At 42.4% G+C, this 12408-nt stretch overlaps 1 protein-coding gene across 8 annotated transcripts in view; it reads left to right on the top strand.

Moving 5' to 3' along the window:
- ADGRL3 (adhesion G protein-coupled receptor L3) overlaps positions 1 to 12408 on the top strand; it is a 515246-nt gene that overhangs the window by 447227 nt on the left and 55611 nt on the right. For all 8 annotated transcript variants that reach the window (XM_059844075.1, XM_059844074.1, XM_059844068.1 and 5 more), the window contains 3 exons: positions 3521 to 3730; positions 4227 to 4447; positions 11216 to 11282. In XM_059844075.1, coding sequence (XP_059700058.1) covers positions 3521 to 3730; positions 4227 to 4447; positions 11216 to 11282 — 498 coding nt within the window. The remainder of the gene's footprint in view (positions 1 to 3520; positions 3731 to 4226; positions 4448 to 11215; positions 11283 to 12408) is intronic.

Raw genomic sequence — 12408 nt, forward strand, 5'->3', positions numbered from 1 at the left:
GAGAGCCATGGTGCGTTTGGGCAAGGAGTTGTTTGGTTGATGATGTCAGCAATTGTCTCTTGGACTGATATCTGATATTTCTCGTGGGCTCTTCTGGTTGCCCAAGTATTTGGGAAGATCATTGAGAAGCAAGAGATGACTGTAGTCAGTACACTGGTGGACTCAGATGTATGTTGCATGCTTTAGAGACACTAGGGCTTTCATTGTGCTGGAAAGATATTCCTAGGGATCTTCTGGGAATGGCAGATCCCAGAGGGTTATGATCAGTGGCACAGAGACCACTTGAAACTGAGCAGGGAGGTCGGACCAAACGACTCCACTGGTGGTCCCTTCCAACCTTCACCGTGCTGTGATTCAGTGGTCAGCGTGCACATCTCAGCTGTTTTATCCTCAGTCAAGGAGTTTTGAACTATGCTGGACTGGTAAAGAGAAGATTTGCTCTTCTTGCATTTTTCTGTGGTTAAGAGACCGGGCTTGAAGGCTGAGACCTGTACACAAAATCTTGGTGTGCCCTGTATCGTATTTAACCCTGGAACTCCATATACCACCTGTGTAAACCAGGTTATGGTGCTCCTTGTTTGTCACACAGTGATCAGGTGATAGCAAGGAAAACCTCATGGCATTGGGAGAGGTTACCACTGTTGTTCCCTTCCCATGTTATTCTGATTGATGTAACAGTGCAGTAATTTACAGGTTTTAGTCTCCAGCAAAAGGCAAGTTGCCTTTTGTTGTACTTGCTGGTGTACAAACTCCGGATGTGCCTGCCCTGAGGGAGCAGTTGGCACTGCCATGGGGAGGGTGCCAGTGCTTATCAAGTCTTCATCATCCATTTGCTCTGCAGTAGCCCTGAAGGAGGGCATCCCAAACAGGCAGAAGTGTACCCAGTCTTTAAAATTCAACTCACTTCTTCTCTTGGACTTTACTAGAAAAGCTCCAAATTCATATTTTCTTTTTCCCTGAGGTGTTTTTAAATTGCTCTCGTTCCCAGTTCATTGTTATTATTCCTTTCTGTTTGTTCTTCTGTGAGTTTGTTGAGTTTGGGTAGGGAGTTTGTAATTACGGAGAAGTTGTTTTTATGGTTGTTTCCCAGCACTCCAGGGACGAGTGTTACGTACATAAAATCAGTATTATCTTTACAATTAATATTAAAAAGAAAAGCAGTAGGAGTGGTTATAGTAATAATAATAATGATACAGCAATGAAGCATATTTACTGCTAAGCATGGCGAGCTTCTTGGGCAAGCAGCCCTTCCCTGAAGAAGGCAAAGAGCCTAGATGGTAGGATCCCTCTCCAAGAGCAAAAAAAAACCTGTAATTCCTGTATCATGTCTTAAATTCAGCTGAGTTGTGGTATTGTGATAAGAGGTGCAGGAGCTGGGACCCATAAGAGAAGAAGCCCTTGGAGACTTTTCCCTGCACCGTGCTAAATTTGTCTTGGGATGGATGAATCTGGCTCCATCTGGGCGGGGCGTGTGCATCTGGCCAAAGTCTGCCTGGTTTTTTTGTCCCTGCATCCACCTGCATTAGCTGCCTTCTCCTGTTGCCCAGCCCAAGAGCTCTTGGTCCATTCAGCCTGGCAGGCCAATCTAATCAGATGAGGGTTTGTTCAGGGAGATGTTCTCCTGCCATTCCCCTGCAGCCTCAGACAAAAGAAAGAATGATTTGCAAGGTGCAAGGTTTGCATTAACATTTTTCCGCAGAGTTAAGAGGGATGGATGATCTGGAATGACACTGAGATAAAGCAATGTGCAGCTGCCAGGGAAATGATGTGCTTCATCTTGTCAGGTTTCTGGGCGCTGCTGGATGAGCTGGCTGGAATAGGCATTTCTGTCATGAGCCACAGAAAGCACACAATGATTTCTTGTCTCCCCTTTGGACTCGTGACCTCTAGTTCCTTAGGTATTGGAAATAGTTGGAAAGAGATGCAAGGGGGTTTGGGCAAAGGAGCCCTCCATCTCTCCACCTCCGAGTCTTCCTGGAGACAAAACTTCCAGCATGGAAGGGATGGAGCAGAGAATCACTCCCCATCTTTCATTGTCATTTGATGCCTTTCACTCATGCTGGTAAAGCCAAAGAGCTGAAAGGTTTGAGATGTTTCTTGCGTGTGCCGACATAGCAGAGTGTATATTGGGAAAGGCCTGACATTTGATGCGGCTTTATAATTGGCAAGCAGGCAAAGAAAATGGATAAATTAATCACCTTTTCTCTCCATCTGTCATAAGCTTTTATCCCATGAAGAGAAAAATGTTTCCACTTTGCCCTGTCTTTTTGAAGTGTGACACTATTGTATTTGCCAGCCTACCTAATGCCCAAGTCATCGAAACGCCAGAAATGGTGGAGAATGGGATTGCCATTTATAACACAACCTGGTGGACCACAAAGCTGGGCTTTGAGGTGCTCTGGTCTTTGTGAAATGCCCCCAGAGATTTCCAGACAGTCTTTTCCCCAGCTCATTGACTCAAACTACTTACACCCAAGTAGTCATCTGGTGGCTCACCATGTATTTCTTGTGTTTTATTTACATTTTGTTAAGTAATGATATCTATAATTTCACCACATCTGGTGGAACCTTGGGGAATTATGGATGAGTTTTACAGCCTGAATAGGGAAGGTAGTGCGATGCTCTCACCAGGAGGGTCTCATCACGTGCCTCCTCTTTCCATGAGGGATATGCAGTGTTAGCTCAGGAGCAGTGCAGCAGTGTTTTGTCAGCAGAGCCAAGGCTCACCTATCCTGACTCTCAGAAAACTTTGTTGCCTAGTTTTGCGTTGGCTTTGTTTGCATGGCTTTGAAGTACATCCATGTTAAAAGTTCATCGCAGGGAATCAGTCACTTTCCAGGCTGTCTTAAAATCACTGTTCTGTTACAGTTTAAAAGCAAATCCATGTTAAAAGGTCTGTCTTTTTTTTTGCTGGGTAATGTTCTCAGGATCAATCTGACTTCCCAGGAGTTCTAAAATATAACTCCAGGGTTTGAAAAAGAAAAATCAAACTTCCTTTCTCCTTCCCCTGTGGAAATAGAAAAAAAAATTAAGCAATCTCTTTCTTTCCAAAGCCTCCAAGCTCATACATCTCTGAACATTTAAAGAGAGTCTTTTTTCACTGTTGGCAAATGGTTGTAATGGACTTGCAGTTGTTGGACATGATGTTGTTAGCATGAAATGCTTTTTTACACTTGAATCACTCTGTTCAATGGTTCTGTATACTGGGTGTCCAGGCACTCCTTTGCCATGCTTGTGCAAGACTGAGCTGCACGCAAGACTAGCCCTGATATCTCAGTGTTTTCATCAACAGCGTTATGCTTCTGCAAGGTTTTGGGGTCTGAGTCTGTTCAGGGCACCTGCAGCTTGCAAGATGCTTTGGAGTCTGTGCTTCAGGTTGCAGCTTTCTTGCTGCAGGGTTCAAGTTTAGGTGCATTTAATCTTTTTGCTATTCATGCCTTGTGTCACAGATGACCTTACTCTTTGTGCATTAGAAGTCATGCATCATGCACCTGATGAGATTTTATTGTTTTACCTTCAGCACAGCGATGCAGTCCACGACCTGCTCCTGGACTTCATCACATGGGTTGGCATCCTGCTTTCACTTGTCTGCCTCCTGATCTGCATCTTCACCTTCTGCTTCTTCCGTGGGCTGCAGAGCGACCGCAACACGATTCACAAGAACTTGTGCATCAGCCTCTTCGTGGCAGAGCTCCTCTTCCTCATCGGCATCAACCGGACTGACCAGCCGGTAAGAGACAAAGCACTTTCTGCTTCTGTCACAGGCTCTTGTCTCAGGGCATCTGCTGTGTTTGATCAGTGAGAAACATTCCAGCACTGTCTTCATTCATGAGTCCTCACAGGGCTGGGCCCCCAGCTGATAACTGGGACTCACATGCTGATGCCTGCTGTGATTTCAGGGGCTGTATGTGTGTTACTTGTCAATGTGTGTATGTTTAATAAGCAGGTTGTAAAAATGAGCTTATACCGTGTACATCTTCATGGGCTTATTTGCATGATTGTGTATGTGCCTACCTTTGTATCTTTTACTATCACTTATATATATGCTTTTACTATTTTAAAACAATTCACACATATTTCCCAAGTGAAAAAAAGTTCTTCATTTGGAGAGGGATGATAAGAACACCCTCATTTTTATTAAGCCTCCAAGTAAGAGTACTCCTGACTGTTGCATTAATTAATCATGCTACAAACACCTTCCCTTGCTCTTTTCAATCCTCATGCAGATTGCCTGCGCCGTCTTTGCTGCCCTCCTGCACTTCTTCTTCCTGGCAGCTTTCACCTGGATGTTCCTGGAGGGTGTGCAGCTGTACATCATGCTGGTGGAGGTTTTTGAGAGCGAGCACTCCCGGAGGAAGTATTTCTACTTGGTGGGGTATGGCATGCCTGCGCTGATTGTGGCCGTGTCGGCAGCAGTGGACTACCGGAGCTACGGCACGGACAAAGTGTGAGTGACCTTGGCTTTGCTTGGACCTGCTCAGGAAAGATGGGAGAGGGGACAACAAATGGACATGAGGAGCCCAGAGGAATTGTTCAGGCAGAGCTCAGCCAAGAGGCATGCCTTGCCTTATCTCTGTGTTTCTTGCAGGACAAATTCCCCACTAGGAAGTGATTTGCAAAGGTATTTTCTAGGGAAGTCAGTAGAGGAAAATTTTGTCACATCATTGCATAACATCAGCAGAGGTGGCTGTCCCTAGTCTCAGTTTGGTACTATGTCAGCAAGATCCTCCTTCTCTAACCAAAGAGTATTTCTTATTTGGATAAAAATACTGCTTTCTTTCTTCCTCTTTTTTTAAAACTGTTCTATCAATTAACAGAGCCTCCAGGCAAAATAGGTGGTGACTATGGAATGCATTAGGCTCTTTGCAAATCAGAACAGCTATATCATTTATCATTATGAATATTGCTAAGTGTTTTCAACATTGCTGAAGCTGGTATGAAAGCACAAGTTAGATTATCATGCAACACCATCGAATGGAAAACAAGGGGAAGATTGAGCCTTTGATTCTCTTTGCCGTCTTTGCTACAATAGGATTAACAGTGTGTTTTTATTGACCTTTTTTTTTTTCCTTCCCTTGCCAGTCTGCCTTTCCAGTCTCACTTTAACTGAGTTAAGGTCTCAATATGAAGGCATATATAGTAAAGAGCCATTGGTGGTTCTGAAGCTCTTAATTGCCATAGATCAGGTCAGGCCATGGCAGCATTTGATTTTCTGTTAGGTTCAACTGCAGATTTTTGCCTGAAACCTTATTTGTATATATGAACCTTTATTTTTTGAAAAAGCGGATCTGTAGAGCAGTGGAACTGCTCCTGATCCATTACCATGCCAGCAGGCAAGCTTGGATCCCAGATGGATATTTGTGTTGTGTTCCTCCCATGAGTAGGAGAGCAGCGACCTGAATTTGTATAAATGTCACACTTTATGGAAAGGAAAGGAAATCTCCTACAGATAAGGGTAGGAGGGTGTAAGTTTTTTAGGAACTCTACCAATTTATCCAAAGTAGTTTGACTGACTTTTACAGGCCTAGAGGGCAAAGAATAGGTAACACAACAGCTGATTGCCATTTTTGAAGATTTTCCATCGGTTGCCACCTGCTTCCTGCCCCAACAAGCTCTTCTATTCACTCCCCCTCTTCAGCATTATATAAGCACCTATTAAATCAGGTATGGAAACAGTTTGCCTTGTTCCTTTAGACAAATTTATTCTTAGCTATGGTGTTCCTGTGGAGGACATAGCTCTTCACAGTGGCCTACATCGGGCACGTTGAGCCTCAAACATATTCCAGCAGTCTGGAAAGGACAGCACATCTGCCATTGCTGAAGCGCTGTTCTAACCTGTCTAGTTTACAGTGTAGTATTTTGTGGCTACTTTCCACATTGTTCACCCTTTGGCTTTTGCAAATAGACTATGGTTGCCAAAATGTTTCCATGGCATGGAAGGTACAGGCAGAAAGTTTGGCTGAAATTCCCTGAAGCGAATACTTCGCTATCTTGGCATTGAAGAGGCAGCAGTCCTGTGTGTGTGCCAATAAAATATGTCTTCCTCACCACAGCACAAAGTGGTATTTTAAATGATTAAACATGTATATATAATATTTTGCAAATAAATATTTACAGAGATTTGCAAATCTAAAATATTTATTTATAATTTTTAATTCCAGAATGTACAATTTTATCACGTTCTCACAGAGGAAAATAAAAACCATACAATATGTTTTGTATAACTATCATGCTCCATCTGGTTGATGGATGATGATGTATTTTTCAGTATAATGTTATTAGAAGGGTAGAACTGATTAGAATTTGTAGTGAACTATATGCCAGGCATACATAATTTGATTGCAAGAAGTTGCTTGGTTTTGCCAGGTTTTGTAAAACATCCTCTGGAATATATTACTTGCCTCCCTCCATTATTTACTGCATTTGTTTAAGCAGGACTTATGGAGCTGTTAGTGTTATTTGTTTTTTGCCTGGCATTTGGTGCCACCATTCATAAGTCTCAGAATGATTTGCTCAAACACGCAGTGTAGAGTTTTCTTGATTTTATTTTCCTTTCTAAATCCAACCCTCCTATAACACATGCCCAGATTACATAGCCAGGAACAGGCAGTTGTTCCTCCCTCTGTTGCTTTACTCATCACTTGGTGCTTGTGATTTTCTTGAAGTGTCCCGTGTCCTATTATTCATATTGGCATTTTGGAGTAGCTGCTCCATAAAGATGCTCTTATACACTTAATTAATTCAAGGATAGGGATTGATCCTTTTCCTAGGTAATTTGTTGGTGGTTGTTTGTTTTAGAACAGTTCAAACCCCTTATATTAGGAGACTAATTTGCTTTTGTGACTAAGCAGAAGCATAGATTCCCTTAAAAGATCATCCCATTCAGGCTAGCTCAGCTGTGTTTGAGATAAATCAGAAATGTTGCATCTCACCTTACTCTGATTCTAACCTCTCAAATGAAGATGAAAAGCAGGAAACCCCACTGCAGACACTGTGGCTCCCCCACATTGCCAAAGAGATTCTGGTGATGCTCTCATGAACTTCCAAGTTACCATTTCTTACAGGCCATGTCTTCAGCTGCTGGGTCTTAAATGGACACAGCTCAAGTTAGGCTGCAAAAAAGAAGATACTGGGATTGTACTTAAAAAAAATAATTTAAAGGACAAATCATTTGCCTTATCCCATGTGTTTACCAAGTCCATCCATCTCCTTGATGGATATGATGTCAAGGGTAATGGTGGGAAATGCTGCAAAATGCAAAGAAAATAGTATTTGCATTTGTAGTTAGTGTTTGAAAATGACTTGCATCTAAAATTCAGTAAAAGCTCAATTATGGCTTTAGCAGCCTTTGAGAGGAGTCATGCTAGAAGCAGGCCATCCCAAATCAGCAGCAAGAAGCTATTCCATATTTCCATACTTCCCTAGGTTTCATATCAAAGTCTCTCACAAATTGCAGAGGAAAGCAGCTACGCTTTGAGTGGTTCAATATATTTTAGAAACTTGTAGGTATATTCATTCACTGGTGATCAAATCCATCATGGCAGGGATCTCTCTTTTGTTTCTCCCCCCTTCTTCCCCCCTTTTGGAATGCTATAAAGCAGGATATACATGGTAAGCAATCCAGCTGTCAGAAAGCAAAATGAAAGCCCTGTGTATGTACACAGCCTCCGAGTCCATCAGCCAGGCGCCGACATTTCATGCATGTAAATGCTGCTCAGAAAATAGCATCCAACAATGTGGTCTGTCTTGGGTGGCTCCACTGAACTTGTTTTATTTGCAGTGCTGCTGCCAGTATTTGGAGGAGGAGGCGTGAGCTATGTGGATGCTGAACTCCATTAAGCAGAACCTATATTGCACCCTTGAAAGGCATGTCTGGTGCATACATATCCCATTACTGCACCCTGACAGGGAGGCTGTACAGCCACATGAAACAAACCATTGAGCTCCCATGAACGACATGATATGTTTAGGGCTCTTCAAATTTTATGGTCCAATGGCAGCTAATGATTGTTTATTGGTTATATTTAATGCACACTGGGGATAGTTTAGTATTTGATTTCTCTTCATGCAGAAAATAGAGTAAACTCTTTGTAGTCTTTATTACTTGGGCAAAGCTTTAGGTGAATATAGTGAGTTGCCACTGTGGAAAAGGAGGAAATTAAAAAGTAAAGGAGAGCAGTGCCACAGAGCTTGTGACAAGAACTGAATGCATTGGGTGACTCCTAGAAGAAGCAATGGGGTTTTGAGCAGGATTCCCCACATACACACATTTCCTGATAATCCCTTGCCTTGCTCTGAGCCCTGAAGGAGCTCGTTTGCTTAATGGCAGCGCAGCCTAAACTCGTAATGTGGCAAGTCCGTGCTCACAGCGCAGCTGCTCGTGGAGGGTCACAAGTAACTCAGCAGCCCAAGATTAGCAACTCTGGGAAGTGAGTTGCCTGATTGCTTCCTTGTTTGGAGGAGCTCATTTATGCAGCTCATTGTGCGTGTGGGTTTTTGTCTTCTAAGGCAAGAAAAGCTCAGTGTGGTACTTGTCTGATTAGCAATTTACAGCTCCACAACGCAACTGGCGGGATGCCTGTGTTTTGATGTTTTGGTCTTAATTTGCATTTTTAATGAGGTATGACTTAAACAGGTTCAGAGTTTTATCTCTTCCTGATGACCACCAAAAACCCTGTATTTTTTTTAAGTCCCTCAAGACTGAGTATCATACACAGTTTCATAGAAAGGCAAATTTTCTATTCAAACAAATAAAAAATGACATTGCATTCTTTGAAGTGTGCAGAGAGACCTAAAAAATGCCTTCTCTGTTTTTCACAAGCTGTGTTCCAGCTTAGGTGAAGCCACTTCTCCTAGGGTTTCTTTTGCTCCATGCCTTTTGCTCCATGCCCCGCTTATCCTGATGGCGGGACCTGGTTCCTCTGCTGTTTCTCATCCATAGCATCCTCAGCTGTTTTCTACAAATGAAGAGACAGATATTTTAGGGGAGTGGGGTGGAAAATTTCATTCTTTTTGCTGTCTGGAAAAGGTACCAGTTTCTTTGCTCTTCTTTGCTGAGCCTGGCACAACTTTTTGCTCATTCTGTATTTCAGCTTTGCCTGGTTTTCCCCATGTCCCAATCTATATGCATTCAACACCAGCTGCACCAGATGTAACAGAAGGGTGATCACCATGCTTCAAGAAGTAAAGAGAGGGTTTATGTTTTTCCTCTTCCCCAGACTTCCCAAGATCCAGGTCACTCTTTATGCTGGAGGAAAACTAAGTTGATGGTGACTAAAATACAGTGTTCCCAGCTTCTGGGCAACAGGGGCTGGGGGTTGTTTTGATTATTAAACTGTCAAAAAAAAAAGTTCAAAATATTTTCATTAAAAAAAAAAATAAAACCCCCACAACCCTCTGAGTCCTCTCCCACACACCAGCACTCATTATCAGTAGAAAAAAAATGATGGGACTGCGTATTCTGTGATTTATATGCAGCAGCTGAGGCATAAGCACCAGTTACTCATTTTTCCTGAGGGGGATGGGGTAGGTATAAAGTCTGGAACCCCGTGTAAATATGTGAGCTGCTGCTATGCAGACATCCTTGTTTAGGAATGGGGGGGCACTTTTTACAGGGACTTCATTATCCTTGAAACCTCTATTCCTTTGTCAAATCTAGTTGCAATTGGGTGACATTTCAGATGTTATTATGGGTGATACACAGATGTCATGATCACATAAACCTTTTCCTATAGGGAATCAGACTCAAGTAGTTTCGAGTCATTCATGTTGTTCCATTACCAGCTGCATCTAAATCACCTTGAACTTCAGCAGCCACGGAGGAAACAAGATTTCCTAGCAATCGCTCTGAAAGCCTCTGTTTGCCTCTTGCATTAAGATTTTGCTGCTATCACGTGAGGATTCTGGATGAGCAACTGCAGAGGCAGTTCGGGAATGACAGCTACGGAAGTGACAGTATTTTAATTTGTGACAAATAGCCTTATGATTGTGTGTATATATATCAATACATCTCCAACGCTGATGAGACCTGAAATTTATATGGTCAGGAAGGGAAGTGAGAAGTTTTCTCTGCATATTTGAAATTATTCATGTTTTGGCTTCTCCCAGCCACAGAGGTTCAGGGCATGCTTTATTCTCTCGTCAGGCATCTCCTGCTGATCATCTCCCGTGGGGCTGCTGGCACAGACCATTCTGCCTGTTGCAAAGTCCATTGGAAGGGAAAAAGCATTAGGCACATACACTAGAGCTGTCATTTGTGAGAACTGCTATCTCCACCACCATGATAAATTCATATATACAGTTCCTGTCACTTGCCTAATCATGAAATTCTGTCGGATGTTTAGTAGAAGAGTGGTTTTATGCTTTCTCAGTCCTTTGTGTATAAACGGAACTGTGATTTGCAGCATTGCAAAGACGACAAGATATTATTATTTTAAACATCATGTGGAACTTTCTTGGAATTTACATTTGTCTGTCTTGTAACGAGTCACTTCCATTTTATCTTCCTGTCGCCTGGAATGAACTAGGAATGGAAATGTAATTTCCCAGGGGCTTTAAAAAATGTGGGGAGTATTAAATGCGGTTGAAATTAAGCGATTAATAATTTAGTTTTAGACCATGAATCAACTTCTTGTGATAGCGCAGACCATATGCAACCCTGGAAACATTAGTGGAAACAAAATACTCTGGAGGTTCAGGGAAATAAAACACTTTAAAGGGGAAGTTGCTGAACCCAATTAAACCTCAGCCTTCTGTTGTCCAATTCATGCTTCCTATTTGCACCAAAGTTTCTCTGATGTACTTGCTAGAGAAATGTCATCTCACTTGACAGCTGACAGACAGCTTGCATTGCATCAGAGCTGGGGAGCAAAGAGGAGCACAAAGCAAAGAAGAAGCTCGGTGGATGTTCCTCAGACCCCTTCCTTAAAAAAACCCACAGTTTAAGGAGTTTTTCCAACAGATGCAGAAAGCCTTAGCAAATAGGCCTTGTGCCATTTTCTCCCTGCTTCCTCTAGAGGTAATTATCTTACTCCATCAATAGCGCTGTCAGAAATTGGGCACATAATTCAGCATTTAAATGAACAAGCAATGTAATATTTCCTGTCTCCCACCGGCATGTTTTGCAGCTCACATTCTTCTCTGTCACTCTCTCACTCTTGATGTATGTCCTGGGTGCAGTCCTTGAATGCCTTCTTTCCCCTGTGTTTCATTACAGATGTTGGCTCCGACTTGACACCTACTTCATTTGGAGCTTTATAGGACCAGCGACCTTGATAATTATGGTAAGAACTCCTAATTAACTACTCCATCTCTCAGGTCAAGAAATAAAACTTTTGCTGTCCCTTTTCTCTTTATCTTTAATTTACACAGATTAATTTGAGGAAGGCATGTTCTTCTTTGACCCCACCTGGCATAGCAATTAGACCCTCATTATGAGAGGCTCTTGGCATTGCAAAATACTTGATCAAAATGGACCAGGCAGCTTCAGAACGGGCACTTGCAGAGTTTGGTTTCTACCACTGGGCATTTAGAAGTGCCAAACTGTTTTCATGCCACTCACTGCTCACACCCTTTTTGAATTCCAGAGTGAAGTTTTGCATTGATAATGCAAAAACAAAAAACAAAACAAACAAACAGAAAAAAAAAAAGGAAAGAAAAGAAAAGAAAAAAGAAATTTGGGAGCAGGGGTGGGGGGGATGAAGAAAAGTCCAAAACTGGAAAAGAAGTTTGATGAGGATTTTTCCTAACCAGGAGAAGTTGAAACTTGTGTGACTTCATGTTTAGCATATTGCCAGCATATCAGCTAACACAGCAACAAGGTAGAGAGCCCAACTTCAGAGACAGCTGGAGTTTTCTTATACTTTAATCACTACAATATGGCTTAAATAAACCATCCTTTGTTTTGACTAGGCTACAGTTTGGCTAGCACAGAAAACCAGGCACTCTCACTTCAATGCAGACATTGTCTCTGCTTCTTCTGCTTCTCCTGCAACTTGGGAGCCATTTCAGCAGCCTTCCACATCAGGAAGGGGGGGAGGGGGGGTGCCACCAACTACAACTCTTGGTGGTTTTTTTCCCTTATGCAATTCATTCATAAAATTATATCTTCCCTTTTTGATTATGACTCAAATCCTAGACTGGGCTTTTTGGGAAACTCCAGGAATTGGCTGCCTTGTGAACACTGAGGCATGGAAACACCGTCACATCTTTTACAGAACAAATCAAACCCTTTTTTACTTTTGTTTTTCAACTTTTCCTTGTGCTAAGCATCAGCTGTGATTTCCCTGCCCACCTGCCCCATTACAATGTGCTTAAAAGGTGTATTCACCAAAAAAGATGCCTTTATGTTTCATTACAATGGGGCTGGCTAAGTAAGATGTTGGGAAGGATTTTTCATGACTGTGCATG

Source organism: Haemorhous mexicanus, chromosome 4, assembly GCF_027477595.1.
Source record: "Haemorhous mexicanus isolate bHaeMex1 chromosome 4, bHaeMex1.pri, whole genome shotgun sequence".
In the NCBI taxonomy this organism is placed as follows: domain Eukaryota; kingdom Metazoa; phylum Chordata; class Aves; order Passeriformes; family Fringillidae; genus Haemorhous; species Haemorhous mexicanus.